This window comes from Borostomias antarcticus (assembly GCF_949987555.1).
Source record: "Borostomias antarcticus genome assembly, chromosome: 7".
NCBI classification, from domain to species: domain Eukaryota; kingdom Metazoa; phylum Chordata; class Actinopteri; order Stomiiformes; family Stomiidae; genus Borostomias; species Borostomias antarcticus.
The window spans coordinates 29,461,298-29,479,848 of NC_140240.1; the positions used below are offsets into that span (position 1 = coordinate 29,461,298).

Consider the following 18,551-nt stretch of genomic DNA (forward strand, 5'->3'; position numbering starts at 1 on the left):
AGGATGGATTTCAGGGTCTTTCAGGAGAGGCGGGAGGTCCTGTTGGGGGGGGGGGGGCAATGGTAAGGGAAAAACTGCCATATGTACTCTATTTGTCATTCATAACAAAAAATATAATAATTGTATAATTTTCGTCAAATAACCAACCTAAGATCTTGTCACCCAAGTCGAAACGATTTTCATTTTTAGCTGCGACCAGCAGCTCAATATCTCACTCTGTCGGTTCGGTTGGTTGGTCGTTCGGGTGGTTGGTCGGTTGGTTGGTTGATCGGTCCTTAAAAATGTACTCTATAGCTCGTACATAGTCGCAGCTATATCAAATTTGCGCTTGTTGGTCTTTATATAGACGATATTCTCTTGCTCTCCGCGGTGTCATACTGATGATTCGGAGAATGGTGACACTACTGGAAGGATACTCGTAACTCACTTCAATCACAGATGTTCCCATGAAGTTACACACCTTATTGCTGTGGTGTTGTATGGAGCTTGAGGGAGAGGATGAGCAGTGAACAAGACAGGCGGCCTCTGGTCAGCTATGACAAGCGCCAACTAGGAACTGTGCTAGAAAAAAAGACAGAAGACCTGAACTGAGGACAAGATAAGGATCACATCTTTTTTCCCACACTGGTGTAGAGGAGACACAGCACAGTCTAGACCTGCTGTATCCTAGATTACTAATTCTGTTAACACATGGGACCATCTGAGGATTAGCTTTTTCCTGGATCTGGGAGTCGGTGAAAGTTAAACTGAACGCAATGCATTTACCCCAACACAGACAGAAGTGATAAAATATTAGATTAAAAAACAGACAGAAACAGATTAAAGCAAATGTAATGGAAAGTTAATTTCCAGAGCAAGTACTTTTCCAGAACAAATTAGTTATTAACATGCTAGTGATGCAACTTGATATGTGGCGCAACCGTGGAAACGCATTGAGTTGTCAGCTCCGGAGAGACCAGCCTGGCTGTGCACACAGCAGAACTGGCGGCCATTTTGTTTCTTCAGCGTGTGCAGCTGCAGTTAATGAAAGAGCAGGGTGTGGGGGAGGGGGGAGGTTACGCGCTGTGCGCAATAACATTGGAATGTGAGCTGAGCTGTGGGATATAACATCATGTGATTTTACAACAATTGAAATATGTCAAGTAGATTTAAGCCTATACACCAGAGATCAGGGCATATTTAGTAAAATTATATGAATATCACTGTATAGCTAAAGTCAAGCTAAAATGTTAGTGGACGTGTTTTTTTTTCACTAGCCAGTCCAAGGTCACTGGCAACGTCAGAACATTTTGCATGTTTGGAACAAACATACAGGTGCCTAAAGTAATATCCCATTAGTTATCCCTGCTCATGTGAGCAGAGTAGTCATGCACTGAATGCTGGATAATGTAGCCCACATCTTAGTGTGCCTGGCTTCAGGCAGTGTAAAGGAAAACTGTACTGTGTGCAGTTTACTTAGCGGATGTTGTAAAATCCTGTGGTGACTGTCATGTGATACTAGACTGCATGCTGAAGCGCAAACATGCTTGCAGGAAGTCAATGGCATTTATATAGTTTGCAGTCAGTAGTTTGTCTAGGCAGCAATAATGCAGTTGCACCTGGAACCGGGTTTACACAGTAATGCCTTGTCTCAGTACTGAGAGCGAATTTATTTTTTGGTCTTTCAGGGTTTCTGAACTGCATGCATTTAAACCTGTGGCACCGTCGACTAACATACCGGTGGGTTGCAATGGCATCAATACAGTTTTGGGACTGTGGTTCCAAAATGTCCGCCACTTCAGCAATTTACCGTTGTTGTCCCCCCCTTCCCCCCATTGTGAAATTAAGCATTGTATTTTCCACACAAAACACTGTGACCGATGTCATTTAATGGACAGTCCCCCCCCTGAGACTGGTAAGCTGAGGTAAAGAGGTTGGCTCCTGAGGTAGCTTCCACACCACCTCATGTAATAGCGTGCCCTTATTAAGTCGCTGTAACAGATTCATTACTTACTTTCATTTTTTGTGTCGGCTTGTGAGTGTGGTTAATGCCCTTGACCTTTTGTATTTTGGTTTTACAACTGTTAATTTGATGCGTTCTGTCCATGGTATTCGAAATCAGGCCAATTTATGGAAAGATTTTACTGGTCCTCTGTGTGTGTGCGCGTGTGTGTGAGAGCAAGTGTTTGAGACAGAGAGTGAATATCTTGGCACTTAAGGCTACAGCAAATTAAGATCTTGCTCCTTTCGTTTAGTTGTTCTTGGTCTTATTTTGACTGAAATCGGAGCCTGGTAGAATATAGCCTGACCACGCCCATTACCTGTATGCTTTGGGCCTGAGCTAAAACACGGATAGGATCGTTGCTTGTTACAGAACATGCCGGAAACTTTGTTTTGATTGGGTGCTTTGTGAAAGGCCCGTCTTGTGTTGCGCCATGCGCTATTGTGAGGTTGATTATAGAAATCTGTAGTATTCTTGCAGTGTAGTCCTGCCTGCATACAACTCAAACATAAGCTTTTAGCCAATTAAGTTTCCCTGAACTCATAAAATCTCCGCATTCTTTTCAGGTTACTGGAGCCTTTTGGCGATAAACCCATGATCAGAAACTGCACAACCTCAAGGTGAGATATTCATTTAATTACTTTAATTAATTGGTCATTAATTGTGCAATTATTTATGACATAATGGATGTTGCATTATATGATTTGTAATGGTTAAGGTCGGTTTATAATGTTACGGTAACTAAATGAGTTGAGAATATTTAGTCTGACAGCACTACACCTAATGACTGCAGTGTACTGAAATCACAAGTCAGCAGGTTTATAACATTGTTATAGCCACAACAGTGTGCACCCAAGTCTCAACCTAGCCCTGAGTCTTGGAATACGTTAGACAATTGGAACTGTGTACGGTAAATCATGCACCTTTTGCATAACGCCTGCTGTTGCCAGCAGAGCCTGTAACTAGCAGCCCTGATTGGCCGAAGAGGCGACCAATGGGAGTGCAGGGGGAGGGGAAAGAGACAGAGCAGTGCTGCTGTCGTCTGGAATCATGTATTTTCCACACTGAGGATCCGGGGACTACTGCTCTTGACATCAGAATGCTTGTCAGCTAATTAGGAGGGACTAATAGTTGAGCAGTGTGTTAGTGTGTTTCTCATTTGAACCGTCTCAGGTCAACAAACCAGGACCAAAGTTGCCAGCGAATATGCGCTGGATTGGGTTAGAATGAAGGGAGTAGGACTTAAGTGTTCAGTGTAGACCGTGCGAGTCACAGTTGCAGCAGCGCAAATTGACTCCTGTTAAATAGAATGGTAAGATATGCAAAGCTCACAGTGGAGCAAGAACCTTCCAGAACTGAAAAGAGAGAGAAAAACACAGATCTCCACAGTGACCCCTAGAGTCGTATCTGAGGCACTGCACAGCCTGAGCCTCAGCAACACGCCTCTCATTTGTACCGTCTCAGTGGGTTTAGAGCGGGTGGATGCCGCAGGCGGGTAGCTTGCACTGTGTCCTCAAAACACCTGGTGCTTAAGCTCCTTGCTTTAGCCTAACTGCCATTCTCCTCTTTGTCCCTCAGGTGAAAATGGAAGTTGTTGTGGCAGAGGAGAAGAAGAAAATCTTCCGTGCCAGGAAAACGATGAAGATCAGCGATCGGCAGCAGCTGGAGTCACTCCACAACACCTTGTCCCCCGCCGTCCGGCCTTCGTCCAACTCCTCCTCCCCTCCCCCCTTACTGAATGGCACGCACAAGGAGGATGGCCAGAAGGGGGCGGACCACAGGGAGCCGAGTGACGCCAGCGACACGAAGAGCCCCCTGTTCACGCCCCCCGAGTCCCCGAGCTCCCCGCCGCTCGCCCTGTCCCTGTCGCTCTCCCCCTCGCCTCCCTCAGCGCCGAGTCCCAAGCCCAAAGAGGACTCGCCGTCTTCGCCGTCGTCGCCATTCCACTCTCTGAACAACGAGTTGAAGAAGATGGAGGAGGAGGGGAAGAAGAAGGGCCGCTCTCCGTCCCCGCCTAAAGAGTGCCCGGCGCCGTCTTCGGCCGAGGCCGGGGCAGGACAGGACAAGGAGGCGGGAGACGCAGAGGTGCCGGAGAAGCCGGGAGAAGCAACAGGGACGGAGAGAAAGGTTTGTATGAAATGAAATGAAAAAGAGAAAGACGGTAGCTAAATGGAATGACGAAGTGATGCAGCGAAAGGATAGAAGAGGTAGGATCAGAAAATAAGCCTTGCCCATTTGTCATATATGCACATGATGCCGGCTCCATGTACGATGAAATGCTCAGCTGTGGCCAAAGTGGGGCCTATGACCTATGACCCTGAGATTGAGTCTCATGTTCTACCAACTGAGATACAATATTTCGATGGTACTAAATATTGTAGTTTTTGGGGTCCAAGCACAGCTTAGCTACATCGCAATAGGGAGTTGTTGTTGTTGTTGCTGCTGTTGTTGTTGTTGTTGTTGTGAGCTGGTTCAGCTTCATACTCACCTGCGTTATCTTCCTCTACAGGAAACGCACGCCACAACCCAGGACAGAGCCACAGACCAAGCTAAGGGCTCCGCTCTGCTCTCTCCCGTCTCACCTGCGACGACGTCGAACCAGAAATCAGAGAAAGGCCAGGGGGCGGAGCAGGGAGACTCTGCCACGGTTGGTCAAGATGGGGCCCAAGGGACAGAGGCGGAGGCCCCTGAGGCTTCCACAGCCACAGAGGAGAGATCTGGCTCCCCCAAGGCTAGCACAGCCTCTCCACCCCCCGGCTCCTCATCCCCCTCTCCCTGCAATGGCCCTGTGTCGGGTGAGGACATGAAAGAGGAGGACATCAAGGAAGAGGAGGAGGGCGAACAGCCAGAGAAAGAAGAGACAAAGGAGGAGGAGAAGATGGAGGTGGACTTTGTAAAAAAGGAGATGAAAAAAGAGATGAGAAAAGAGGCGAAGAAAGAGGCGAAGGTGGAAGGTGCCCAGTCCTCTTCCTCATCTGGCTCTTCATCTACCTCCTTATCGAACAAAGGTATGAAACTTCAACATCACACAAAGCAACATCTGGTTCCTGGTCTAGCTCTTTATCTAACAATGGTGTGAAATCTAACAATGGTGTGAAACATCACACCCACCTGAATTGGCAAATACATTGTCCATAGTTGAGGGAGACAAGTAGTTGCAGCTTAACCAGATCTCTTGTCAGTCAATGAGGTTTTTAGATTTTCAACGAGAGGTACAATGACTACTTGATAAAAAAATATGGAGATAAAAAACATTTTAATGAATTCACTTCACTAAATAGCATACTACACTTGCAATTGTTGTGTATCTAGACAACAACTTTTTTTTTTATCCTGACAGGTGCTAAAGAAGAAAAAAAATCCTCCAGTGGACACAAGCGTCCTACTTCTGAGGACGGACATAGCGTTGAAAGGGACGGGAAAAGGCCGAGGATAGACGGTGTGGAGCTGGAAGCGCAGCTGGAGCTCAAAATCACTGCCAAGGCCGGCGGCCACCACAAACTAGAAAAGGTTGGTAGCACTGGCAGCTGGGGAAGACCGTGTCCAACTGGGACAGGTCCCCTCTCATGAGTATTGAGTCTTTCCAAAATGTTCTTGATCTCAGGGAGTACTCCAAAGAAACAACCCACCACGAATTGCAAATACATGATGAGATTATACTCACTGCTCAACTTGATCTGTTTTCCTCAGATTGTTCAGGAGATGGTGGAGAAGCGCTTGAGGGGACTACAGCTGACAGCCTTTGACCTGAGTTTAAAGGAATTGAAGGACCGGGTGGAGAAGTATGATAAACACCAGAGCACTATTAACACACTACAGGTATGTTGTCCACATATACTTGTCCATTTTTAATCATCAGGCTATGTGTAACACCATGAACATGAACATAAACATAACATTAAGAATAACATTAAATTACATTATGAATAGCATTCAATTACAATATGAATAGCATTCAATTATTTCTAACTTTTTATTTGATAGAAATTCCAGTTACATTTACCTCTTGTTAATCTCTTTTTCAGGCTAAGATCGCTAGACTAGCGAAAAAATTTGGAGAAGCCAATCAGTCCTCAGAGAACAACAAAAAGCAGCAGGAGGTAAGAAATGAAAATGCACATTTGTGCCCTGTTCATATCATTCCACTGAAAGGAAAATAACTGAGGGCATTATTAATTGTATATTGTCATGTTTTCACAGATGGCCTCCGCTGTTGCTAAGAGTGTAGCTGCCATAAACACCCCTCCTAGTCAACGGTAAGTGTTTAATCCTACTGCCAGTACATGACTTTTGGAAAATGTCCTGCAAGTGATGAGGACAGAAAGACATTTTGAGATATAGAATTATCCATTGTCAAGTTATTTCTGTCGTTCGAATGTTGGGCCGTTGGCTTTGTACGTGAATTTGTTGTTTGTGCCTTTGTATGAACGTGACAATACCGGACTGACGCTCATACCACCCACGGACCCGCAGTTACAGCGTGTGGATAAATGTGTAGGCTCTGTACCGGATCCTTATGGTTTACACTAGTCTGGATTTAAATGTTGTGGAGACTGAATAAAGGTCAATCCCAGCATGTGACAAAGATTTTGGGGGATTTTTTCCCCCCGGTTAGGACCACTGAGAACATAATAGAGCATACTCCCCTAAAAATCTCTCGACCAATGATAATTTTATATGGATTAAAAGAAGGCGTGTGCCGTTTTTTTCCCCTCTTTTTTTTTTTTTTTTTTTTAACACCTTCAAAACATCCCAAGTCTTGAGTCTTGTGACGTTCTACAATGTGAAGCTTGAGAGCTTGAGACTCAGGCTCTGCAGTGTTTCAGTAATGCAGCACCCGCTCCAACTGCACCTCTCCTCCCAACAGCCAACAGCTCCGAAGGCTGGCGAAGCTGGAGCCGCAGTCTGAGGAGCTCGGAGGTTGGCTGGCGCCCTCACTTGTCAGGATACCTATGCCGTCAATCAAGAAGGAAATTAAACAGGAGGTGGGAGCGGATCTGCCCGTGTGCCTCCCGAAGATGCGTCTTACGGTGGCCCAGCAGATGTCAGAAACTAGCGAAGGCCCGGCTAGAAAAGACGTAGAGCTTCGTGCTCTCACCAACGAGAGGGAGAGGCATTTGTACTCTTTGTCCAGGTCGAAAAAAGCTATGAGTCACAAGCCTGACCGATATGCAGCGCTTCTGTTCCGAAACCTTGTGGAGTACGAGCACTATTGCAGCTGGATCGGAAAGGTCAATTACATCGGCCTACAGGGCAGGGATGCGCTGCCCGTTAACTTGCGGAAGATGATCAGGGTACTTCTGGAATACCGATTCAGCAAACTGACACGCTGTGACTGGAGAAAGATTCGGGAAGCTGTCAATGTGATTCTGCGAGTGAAGAAAAAGACATCTTTTTTCTTGCCTTAAGATTCTCTAATGGGAAATTTTCATTTTTGGAATTTTTTGTTCTTATGAAGGAACCTTTATGTTGTGGTTATCTTGGATAGTAGTAATATCTATTCTATGTTTGTCTGTCCAATAGTTCTGAAACCATAAAATAACTTTCTTGATTCAGCATCTTTTTCTTGGCACTAAACTACAAAGTACTTAAGTGATCAATATAAAATAAAGTATGAAGTGTCTGGAAATTGTCTGGATGACCATTGTTTATGTGCACTTTGGTCCCACAACACTTGCCCAAAAAGTTTTGAGCCCTACTAGTGACTGACTATTAACAAGCGAAATCATCATTGTGAAATGAACTGGAACGGTCAAAAGAACAGAAGAGGATTCAGAGAGCGGGAATCCCAGAGAGCTCATTTGACACTGATATCTGAGAGCTAATGTGTGACAAAGCAGGGCTCCACCCTCTGCCCATTGTTATAAACAACTGAAAACATTCTACATCTTTCTGAACAGGCCTGTCCGGACCTCTATGGAGGTTAAGCAGACCCTCACCCCTGTCTCAACTAACCTTTCAGGTGAGTAAAAGGATCAATAATTTGAACTGTTCCCTTGTCAATGTACAAGATGCTACACAGAATGTGAGGTGATGACTTGTTTGGGGAACTTAAGTTAAACGGAGCTCAAAACATAATCATTTTTTCTGAATTTCCTTCTTGCAGCATCTCCTGCTCAGCCCAAGCCTACCGCTCCCCTCTCCACAGCCACCTCCACCGCCATAGTAACGCAGGCTCCTATCCTCCAGCTAATCTCCACCAGCAACGCCACCACCTCCACACTGGGCACCGGCGCCCACCAGAGCCAACCCACGGGCACCTTGCTGCTGAAGACCACATCCAGGACCAACATGGTGGGCCAGGGCCAGCCACTCCTCATCCAGCTACATCCATCCCTGTCCATGGCCAACGGGCAGGCCGGGACCCTCGTCAACATCCCCGTCTCCTCCTTCGCCGCTGTCAACTCCCTCAACAAGGCCAAAACTACCACTGCCACCACCACCGCCTATATTCTCAAAGCAGCTCCCTCCATCACCACCACGGCCGCCTCCGCTGTGGTCCCGGCACTCCAGGCCTCCACCGCCCAGATGAGCCCCGCACAGATCTCGCTGGCCCGGGCCGTCTACCAGGGATGCACGGGGGGAATCGTCACGCCCCACGCGGGGGTGTCCGTGACCACGGCCAGGGCGCCTGCTCAGTCAGTCTCCGTGGCGGGGGCGGTGTCTTCGTCCTCCTCGCCTGCGGCCTCTGGTCCAGCGGCAACGGGCTCCACTGCGCCAGGAACGCCATCGGGGACGATCATGACATCCAAGACAGGTGGGTACCTGGAGACACGCGGCCTACTCGAAGCGACCGCCAAAATAGTTTGAGATAATTTAGATTTGTATAGCAGCTGCATGTTCTGCGACTAATACGCTGGACCTGTACTTCTCACTGCGGAACCAGTAGAAGTTGTTCTAGGACCACAACTTACGAGCATGTTGAGTAATAATCGACCCCCATGCATTTCTCTTGTCTTGTCTTCAGATAATCAAACACCTGGCTCTACCCCAACCAAAACGCCTGTGCAAGGGACACGACCCAAAGGCTCTGTCATAGACCTCACTGAGGACGACGACGATGTACTAGGTAAGGATGAGACCCAGCCATACCCCTGTTCAATGTTTCTAGATTTCCTCCCCTCATGACTATAGTTTACTGAAGCTGGGGTCATACAGGTGATCAGAGAGCATCTGGACTTCGCAAAAAAAAAAAAAAAAAGCGTGAAAATGAAATACAGGCTGCTGGCAAAAGTCTCCCAAAGCAACAAGCAGTAACGATAACATTAGTAGAATAAACACAGCCATAACTGCAGTTATTGCAGAATTAGACTCAATAACAACAATAAAACAAGAACAAGACCCTAGCGAAGTTCCTCGGAGGAAAATACGTTTTTGTCGTTCTTCCGACTGGATTTGGCAGACGTTTTGTTACGCTGGCTGAATGAGTAGCTAAACGCAAGTACTACCGCCCACTGAAATTGTTCTGGCCTGCTAGAAAAAACTTCTTTTTTTTTTTTAGCTATTCCTAATTATCAGGAGACATCTCTGTCGCTCCAGTTCGGAGAAACGCGCAATCTTTTTAAACGTTTAGCAAAAGTTGCACCAAAGTGCTTGACAGTAAATAAAAAGTAAATAAATAAAAACAGACAATACATACAAATAATACTGAATATAAAAGTGCACCGTTTAAAACTACACAATCATACCAGGGCCAGGGGTGTATGGCTTAACTAGCCTCAGAAAGCCAGATAAGGAAACGGGGTTCCAAGTCAGCCCTTCAGTCTTGTCTGCAGACTGGCTCGGTTTTGTTACTCTGTAATAAAGCCTATGTTGATTGTCTCCACGGCTCCAAAATGCTTCATTTGCTGAAGATTTTTCATTGTTTTTGACAGTTTCTAAGTATAATTTTAGGGTAAAATCCACAACAAATTACATGCTTATTTCCAGCCCTGTGCTCCTCCTTTTTAGTCTCTCTTGCTAATTCCTTCCCTCTCCTCCAAAGTGACTGGGGTTAAGAAGCCCACGGTGACGTCAGCTTCCTCCTTGGCTACTCAGCGTCCCCCTGGGCCTCCCCCCCTGATCAGCACTCCCACCGGTAAGAACCGCTGTTCTATGTACATGTGCATATATATGAAGAGTTTGGTTCCAAAACCTGATAAATGCCAGTGTTTTCACATTTACATTTTATTATCAGTATACCTTGTGAACTATTGCTGGCGTCAGATTTTAAAGTCGCACTGAAATGAAAAAAGCATTCTGTCCCATTTTGGTTCACATAATTGGTCATAGTGTTCACCTATTCAACAATGTATGCCAAAAAATGTTACAAAATTCTACTTTTGTTGTAATCTTATATCAAAGTATATAATTTCTTACTTCCTGGAAAACGGTAGGTCACGTGCAATGACGACAACAGGTACCTTAGATTTTAGGCCAATAATCTCACGACATCCACCTGTCAATCAACGCTATCCTTCTATCGAATCTGTCTAAAGTTCTTAAAACCCGTCTACTTGTCAATGTTCCAATCAAATTCCTCTAAACACATATCCCACCCTCATAGCTTGTTTGCGTCGGAAATACGTCAAACTACGGAAGTTAGATGATCTCAAACGTCCGTATTAGTGCGACTTTAAAATTATACAATTTTGTTTGCGATATCCCACAGACCCATTTGACTGCAAAAGGCAACATACAATGCATCCACAATGTTTTTCCACATTTTGTTACAGCCTTATTCCAAAATGGATAAAAAAAAAAAAATCCTCAACATTCTACACACAATACCCCATAATGACAAAATCAAACTTTTTTTGTAGAAAATTTGCAAAAATAAAAAACAAAAATATTGTGTACTTAAGTATTCACTCCCTTTGCTTTGACACTTACAATTGAGCTCAGGGGCATCCTGTTTCCACTGATCATCCTTGAGATGTTTCTACAACTTGATTGGAGTCCACCTGTGGTAAATTCAATTGATTTGACATGATTTGGAAAGGCACACACCTGTACATGGACCTGATTTGGAAAGGCACACACCTGTGTATATTTAAGGTCCCAGAGTTGACAGTGCATGTCAGAGCACAAACCAAGCCATGAAGTCAAAGGAATTGTCTATTGACCTCCGAGACAGGATTGTATCGAGGCACAGATCTGGGGAAGGGTACAAAAAAAATCCCACAAGCACAGTGGTCTCCATCATTCGTAAATGGAAGAAGTTTGGAACCACCAGGACCCTTCCTAGAGCTGGCCACCCGGCCAAACTGAGCAATCGGGGGAGAAGGGCCTTGGTCAGGGACGTGACCAAGAACCCAATGGTCACTCTGACAGCTCCAGCGTTCCTCTGTGGAGATGGGAGAACCTTCCAGAAGGACAACCATCTCTGCGGCACTCCACCAATCAGGCCTTTATGGTAGAGTGGCCAGATGGAAGTCTCTCCTCAGTAAGAGGCACATGACGGCCTGCTTGGAGTTAGCCAAATGGCACCTAAAGGACTCTCAGACCATGAGAAACAAAATTCTCTGGTCTGATGAATCCAAGATTCAACTCTTTGGCCTGAATGCTGAGCGTCATCTGGAGGAAACCAGGCACCACTCATCACCTGACCAATACCATCCCTACAGTGAAGCATGGTGGTGCTGTGGGGATTTCTTTTCAGTGGCAGGAACTGAGAGACTACTCAGGATCGAGGGAAAGATGAATGCAGCAATGTACAGAGAGATCCTTGATGAAAACTTGCTCCTGAGTGCTCTGGATCTCAGACTTGGGCAAAGATTCACCTTCCAACAGGATGGCACGAAGCCCACAGCCAAGACAACAAAGGAGTGGCTTCGGGGACAAGTCTGTGAATGTCCTTGAGTGGCCCAGCCAGAGCCCAGACTTGAACCCGATTGACCATCTCTGGAGAGATCTGAAAATGACCGTGCACCAACGCTCCCCATCCAACCTGATGGAGCTTGAGAGGATCTGCAAAGAAGAATGGGAGAAACTGCCCACAAATAGGTGTGCCAAGCTTATATGATACTCAAGAAGACTTGAGGCTGTAATTGCTGCTTCAACAAAGTGCTTCAACATGAGTAAAGGGTGTGAATACATATGCACATGTGATATTTGAGTGTTTTTCACTTTGTCATTATGGGGTATTGTTTGTAGAATTATGAGGGGGGAAATGAATTTAATCCATTTTGGAATAAGGCTGTAACATAATAAAATGTGGAAAAAGTAAATGGATATGAATACTTTCCAGATGTACTGTGTGCATCGAGTAGCTGGAATGGAACGTGGCAGTGGCAAGTGCGAGCTCATGAGGGATAGCCTACTACTACTATACTGCTCACAACTCACAGCATGAAAACGCCAAATAACTATAGATAATAGAAATAAAAGGAGGACTTAATGAAATATGGAGTCACTTCATGACAAAAAAAGTTTTGTCCCTGAAATCACGTCAAGTTGGTCAATTTTACAGCTCGGAAGCGAGGAGAGTGGTGATTTTTGTCTTTAATATGCTTGCTTATTATTTGGTTCCCTTTTCACTATCATCACATGCACTTCTGTGGACTAAATTCAACAGTAACACAGCACATATGATCCATTTTCAATAAATGCGTACTGTTGCTTTAAGAGAAGGTGCTTCAGCGTTGAGGGTGTGGGAGGGTTGGAATACCAGATGGGCTGGGGAGTGAAAACGGAGGCAGCTCTTCAGTCTTGTCTGCAGACTGCCTTGGTTTTCTTACTCTGTAATGAAGTCTATGTTGATGGAGCCTTCGTCTCCTTGGCTATAAATGTTTAATTTGCTGTAGATCGTTTTTGATAGTTTTTGACAAAGTTTGTTAGTGAAGTATAATTTAGGGTAAAATCCACGAATACCTACCTGCCTATATGGGTCTGCTGTATAGGACATTGATATGAATGATGCCAGGCTTGTGACTGACTGTTTGTATTTGTTTTGTTTTTTTAAACACAGGTTCCACTGCCAGGTCATCCCCTCAACAGTCTGCGAGCAACCCTCAACATACTGTCCACCACCGCCCCCCACTGGTGAGAATCTGTTACAGTTCACATGTATCCAGTTTGTTTGATGATGTGGTTTATTGTTGGGTATCATGTACAGTGAGGAGCTTGGCTGCACTGCAATGTGGGGCTTGAACCTATGACCCTGAGATTAAGAGTCTCTGAGAGTCTCGAACCTATGACCCTGAGATTAAGAGTCTCTGAGATAGTCTCGAATCTATGACTGAGATTAAGAGCCTCAAGCTCTATCGACTGAGCTAACCGGACAGATTAAAAGCTTGAGTTCTATTCTATATGTAATTGCTAAGATAGTAGTGTTGTCACGATATCAAAATTATAATTTCGATACGATACCTGCTAAAAATATCTCGATAGCGATACTGAAACGATACCACGGCAAAAACCTAAAAAAGCCTTTTACCTATGGAAAAGTAGTGTAATAGAATAATACAATGTCAGGTGTAGCCTACTGATCTCAGTGTTTGCTGTCTGCTGAGGCAGAGCAGGAATGTCAACTGTTTAAACTAAATAAATTAACATATATTTAATTTTATTATTTTATTCATTAATTTAAAAAAAACGTGACTTTTTTAAATAAGCTTGGAATGCTACAATTATAAACTGAAAGTGTCTGCTCTGCTCCGCTAGTCCGACACTTGATTGAATTGCCATTCAGATCCTCTCTCTTTCACTCCATCCGCACGTGCAACAGAGCGGGTCGCGGCCTCGCAGCACAAAGCAACAGCGTTCACGTCACGGAATGACTATTTTCAGAGTTTACAGATTGCCTCATTAATGTTATGAGGTTCCCCAGCTATTAGCATTGGGTTTAAATCCGAAATATTGCCTTTTGCTTTTGGGAATCCTCCGCCACCGTCTGAGAATGAATAGACTGAGCAGCTCTCAGCCCGTTCACTTTCCTTCGCCAACGTTCTTTGCAAACTATTTCACTACTTTTTTCCATTAGATTTGTGTTCGCCCCAAATGTTTGCAGAAATAAGTGAATGATGGTCTGCAAATAGTTTGGTGAACTGGACTGACGGTTGGAACGCGCACTCTGCTTAGGGAGTAGCAGAGGGACAGAGAGAAGCAGAGCGCTACACACACGCGCACACACACACACACACACACACACACGCCCACTGCTCCAGAGGGACAGTGTAGCAGAGAGGGAGCGAGACGCACACGTTTAGTCTTTCAGCGAGAGTAGGCTGCCTACATTATCGACAATCTGTTTGCCCCCAAATTCCCGCGTTAGCCAGGCTAGGCTACTTCTGTCTCACAAAGATGGCCAAACGATTCTCTGCGCAGAGGGATGAGGAGGAAATGATAGAAGATGGGGACGACGTTTCTGTCCACCCTGGTGTCGAATTTGAAGAGAACGGGACCCAAGATGGAAAGGTCATTTTGGAACCGGCACCGCGCGCCCCCACCCCCCTCACCCCCGCTGCTACCGGAGAGGAGAAGAGGGGCAACTGTATGGTGAAGGCACACTGCAACCGAAATAGAACGCACGCCAAGTGTGTGAAGTGCAGCAAGGCAGTGTGCGGAAAATGCATAGCCGCCGTCATGAATATCTGTGCGGAGTGCGTTTTAACGCCAGCTCCATCTTTCCATGCAGGGATCAGTTACGGAAGAAATAGGCCTAATAATAAATATTAGATATTATATCCTGTTCTTCTATGTTCGAGTTGTGTTTGCCTGTAAAAGTGAAAACAAAAAAACAAAAAACATGTTGATATAAAGACTGTTGAACGATATCTAGCCTATGCCTGTTCCTTCATTTACTAACTTGTGATTCCTCACGTTGGTCTCTCACTTTTCATAAGTCATAATTAATATTGCTGATTTAAATAACATGATTTATTTAAATATCGAATGAATGTCATTTTATGGGTAGCCTCTTTTAGCCTACACCATCCATATATGCGACTATTTGCTTTTAATAGCCTGTATCAATTTATATTACTTTGACCGATTTACCATGTAAAGCCCATGCAAAGCAACTGTTCTTTACACTAAATATAGGCCACCTATATACACTAAAACAAGAGAACCAACAGTTATATGACTTGAAACCTTTATTTGTGAAGGCAATGCCACGATACAACGTAAAACATTTTCTATTAGCCTGGCTACTAGAAATGCCATAGCCTGGTGCATGAGTCAGTTTGACTCTGGCGTTATAGGTGTAGAGCGCCCCCCGGTGGTTCTAGTGTTAAAGTACCGGCACTAATGAAATGGGATATTGTACCGTTTTTGACGGCAGGGTATCGTGGTACCTTTCTAGTATCGGTATACCGTGCAACACTATCAGATAGATATATGCAAAGGTACTTTATTTGTCTCTGAGGGGAAATTATTGTTCATTGCCATCTGTAGGCCCCTAAAATGGTCTGTACTTGGCCAACATCAATTAAACATTGGCTGAGACCGTCCCTTTACAATTATGTAACCCCGCAAACCATACTGTATATGCCCGCAGAGAACCTGAACTTCTAAAGGAACTTATCCTTCACAAAAGCCTAGTAAACTATGAATGCACTATAAAGCAAATATCAAGGTTTGACAAAAAGCACACAATTGTTTTCACATGGTTATAAGCATGTATCGCTGCTGTTTTCTTGTTTCACGAACATTTACCTCCGCCCCAGCGACAGCGCAGGACGAGAGGTAATGTTTTCGGTGGCGCGTTGGTCCATTTATTTGCCGTTCGCAGAATTACGCGAAAACTACTAAACCAATTTTCATGAAACTCGTTGGAAGGGTGAAGCATGGTCCATCTTAGAACTCGTTAAATGTTGGAGTAGATCCGAATCATGGGGCAGTCCACGAGATGCACAAACATGGCAATTCACCTCCATTAATTATTTGGACTTAGGCTCAGGAGTAAAAAATGGGGGGAATTGAAACGGCCATATCTCAACATGGGAAGGTCATAGAGACACAGGGTTGGACTGGCATAAAACTCTCAACCTAAAGAATGCAGCAATACCAAAAAAAAGTCCTGCTCACACGCGTGTGCACGCGCACAGAGCCACAGAATGCATTCATGGGCGGAGGTCTATGCTCTTCAAGCACCATTTCTAGTTATGTTTGAAATGACATGAAACGGGAGACTACAAATTTCATTGCTTCCAAGAGCATTATTGTCCAACCAACAGTACACATCAGCCCTCAAGAAATATTAATAACCTTCACCTATTACTGTTTCATATTTCTTACATAATGTTGTTTACTTTGACATGAACATGCCATAAATAGTTTCTTTAGACTATTGTGGTCATTTTGAGTCCATCCTTGACAGAAAACATTTCCCATGAATCATTGCCCAGCATTGGAACACCTGGTCTCTAGCTCCCTCTGCTGTCCGTGTAGTGTTATTGGCCCTTTAATGGGTAACCCCAACAGATACTATAGGTTCTAAGATGATATGTTTTATGATGTCATGTGTACTAATGGCCTCTGACCTCAATGTCAATAATTAATCAGAACAAAAAAAAGTACAGTTAAATCAGAGATATTTGAGGACTTTTATTTTGAAAGTACGATTGAATTATTAGTCCACTTACCACGGTCTCAATCTCCTCCCTCCCCTCGCAGGATTCTCCGATGAAGGCGCGCGCCGGGAACGCTGGCACGCCGACGAGGACCTCGTCCACCGCCCTGCCCCCCCTGCCCTCGGCGCCCCAGCCCCCCGCCCGCATGCCCCTGGAGGCCACCCAGACATCGCCCCCCCAGCAGCCCCAGCTCAAGCTGGCCCGCGTGCAGAGCCAGAACGGCATCGTGCTCTCCTGGTGCGTGGCCGAGACCGACCGCTCCTGCGCCACCGTGGAGAGCTACCACCTGTACGCCTACCACATGGACAACTCCGCCGCCAACGGCCCAGGGCTGCAGCACTGGAAGAAGATAGGCGAGGTCAAGGCCCTGCCGCTGCCCATGGCCTGTACTCTCACGCAGTTCGTGTCCGGATCTACGTATTACTTCGCTGTCCGAGCCCGGGACATCTACGGTCGCTTCGGACCCTTTTGCGAGCCGCAGTGTACTGACGTCATCAGCTCCTCCTCCTCTTAACTGAGAGGAATCGGAGGAGGGACACTTTTCAAGAATATGCTCATGTCTGTTCAATTTTTACCGTGTTTAGGATCCCTGTTGCTTGAGTGTTGTTTTGTTTTTGTTTTTTGTCACGTTTTGCTCAAATCGCACTTCCATGGTAACTGTACACTGTTGGAACTTCAGACAGTAAATCTAGATTGTGAAAGGATTTGGCAACTGCTATCGTCATATTATACTATGTAATGTATCATTTTTTGTGACTTAAGCTATTGTACATAATTGAGTTGTTTCTCACTTGGCTGGGCAGATATTTATATAGAGACATCTGTTACCTGGCCCAGAGAGATCACAGAACTGCAACAAAATGCATCCGTTGGTTAGGAAAGGAAATATGAATGATGGTTATTTTGTATGTTTTGTCTGGTAACCAGACTTTGAAAAATACAATAAAACTTTTTTTTATTAGTCAGTTGTGGCGATATTTGTTTGTTCCCCTGTTGATTGCATTTATTGAATAACTATGCAGACACTGAAGTATGACAATGAACAGGGTTCGACTAAGGGGGGGGGTCCTGTTAAAGAAATATCACACATGCATACACACATGCATACATACTCAAACACACATTCTCCATTGATAGTTGTGCTTACTTGCTGTATAGCTTCTGCTCAGGACACTTCACTTGGGGAACACCAGTCAACACAAGCATATTGACACTGTAAGAACTGACAATCTAGATTTAACTGTTCACACATCCTTTCGCTTAAGAAACACATTCTTAGCTAAATCTTCTTTTCAAACTGAGCAGCTGACATGATTGAATCAGAAATGATGGGCATAGATCGGAATGGAGAGTGGAGTCAGGGGAGGCCACACTTGAGTTTTTTCCTCAAATGATTATTATTACCATTAATAGTGCTACATGATTGATCTTGTGCACCTGCAAGTGCTTGAGAACTTTGCCGCGCTTCTAAAAATATCCAGCGGGCACTGCAGTGCCAAAATCTTTGTGTTGGCTGATTGCATTAGTCAATAGCCCCACCAAGCCCTCTCCCTGTAGGCTATCCACGAGTGCTTCTATAATTAATCGCATACTTGTGAATTTCCCGTCAATTGTGCTGCCGTATAGTGGAAGCTTCATGGCCACATGTTTCAGATTCAGAACACAGCCATGATAAGGAGACACCACAGCTGGTGCATTGACTGCAAAAATGATTGAACACTCACAAAAAAGCTTAACAGTCTTCACACAAGCTAGATTTGCCTACTTAGATCGTTTTTTTTTCTACGATCGATGTAAAGATAGTCACAGTTGACAACCCAGAGAAGGAATAGGTTTAAGCTACTAACAGAAGACCTGAATTTAAGAATTACCTCTGTGTTTAACACAAACTTAAGTCAAAAGTTTGTTTAAACTTTCTAGACATTATGTTAATATATTAATATGTAAAATGGAAATGTCAGTCGTGCTGTGCACACAACATGGCCTATTTTACTGTTAGGTCAACACTCCATCTT

At 44.8% G+C, this 18,551-nt stretch overlaps 1 protein-coding gene across 1 annotated transcript in view; it reads left to right on the plus strand.

The window, feature by feature from the left end:
• Positions 1-17,499, plus strand: part of atf7ip (activating transcription factor 7 interacting protein) — a 34,109-nt gene extending 16,610 nt beyond the window's left edge. The window contains exons 2-14 of the mRNA XM_084441218.1: positions 2,548-2,601; positions 3,560-4,108; positions 4,491-4,989; positions 5,322-5,491; positions 5,672-5,800; positions 6,007-6,081; positions 6,182-6,237; positions 7,882-7,943; positions 8,088-8,738; positions 8,949-9,050; positions 9,966-10,058; positions 12,930-13,003; positions 16,580-17,499. Of these exons, the coding sequence (XP_084297344.1) occupies positions 3,566-4,108; positions 4,491-4,989; positions 5,322-5,491; positions 5,672-5,800; positions 6,007-6,081; positions 6,182-6,237; positions 7,882-7,943; positions 8,088-8,738; positions 8,949-9,050; positions 9,966-10,058; positions 12,930-13,003; positions 16,580-17,050 (2,925 nt within the window). The 5' untranslated portion in view covers positions 2,548-2,601; positions 3,560-3,565 and the 3' untranslated portion in view covers positions 17,051-17,499. The remainder of the gene's footprint in view (positions 1-2,547; positions 2,602-3,559; positions 4,109-4,490; positions 4,990-5,321; positions 5,492-5,671; positions 5,801-6,006; positions 6,082-6,181; positions 6,238-7,881; positions 7,944-8,087; positions 8,739-8,948; positions 9,051-9,965; positions 10,059-12,929; positions 13,004-16,579) is intronic.
• Positions 17,500-18,551: the final 1,052 nt, after the last annotated feature.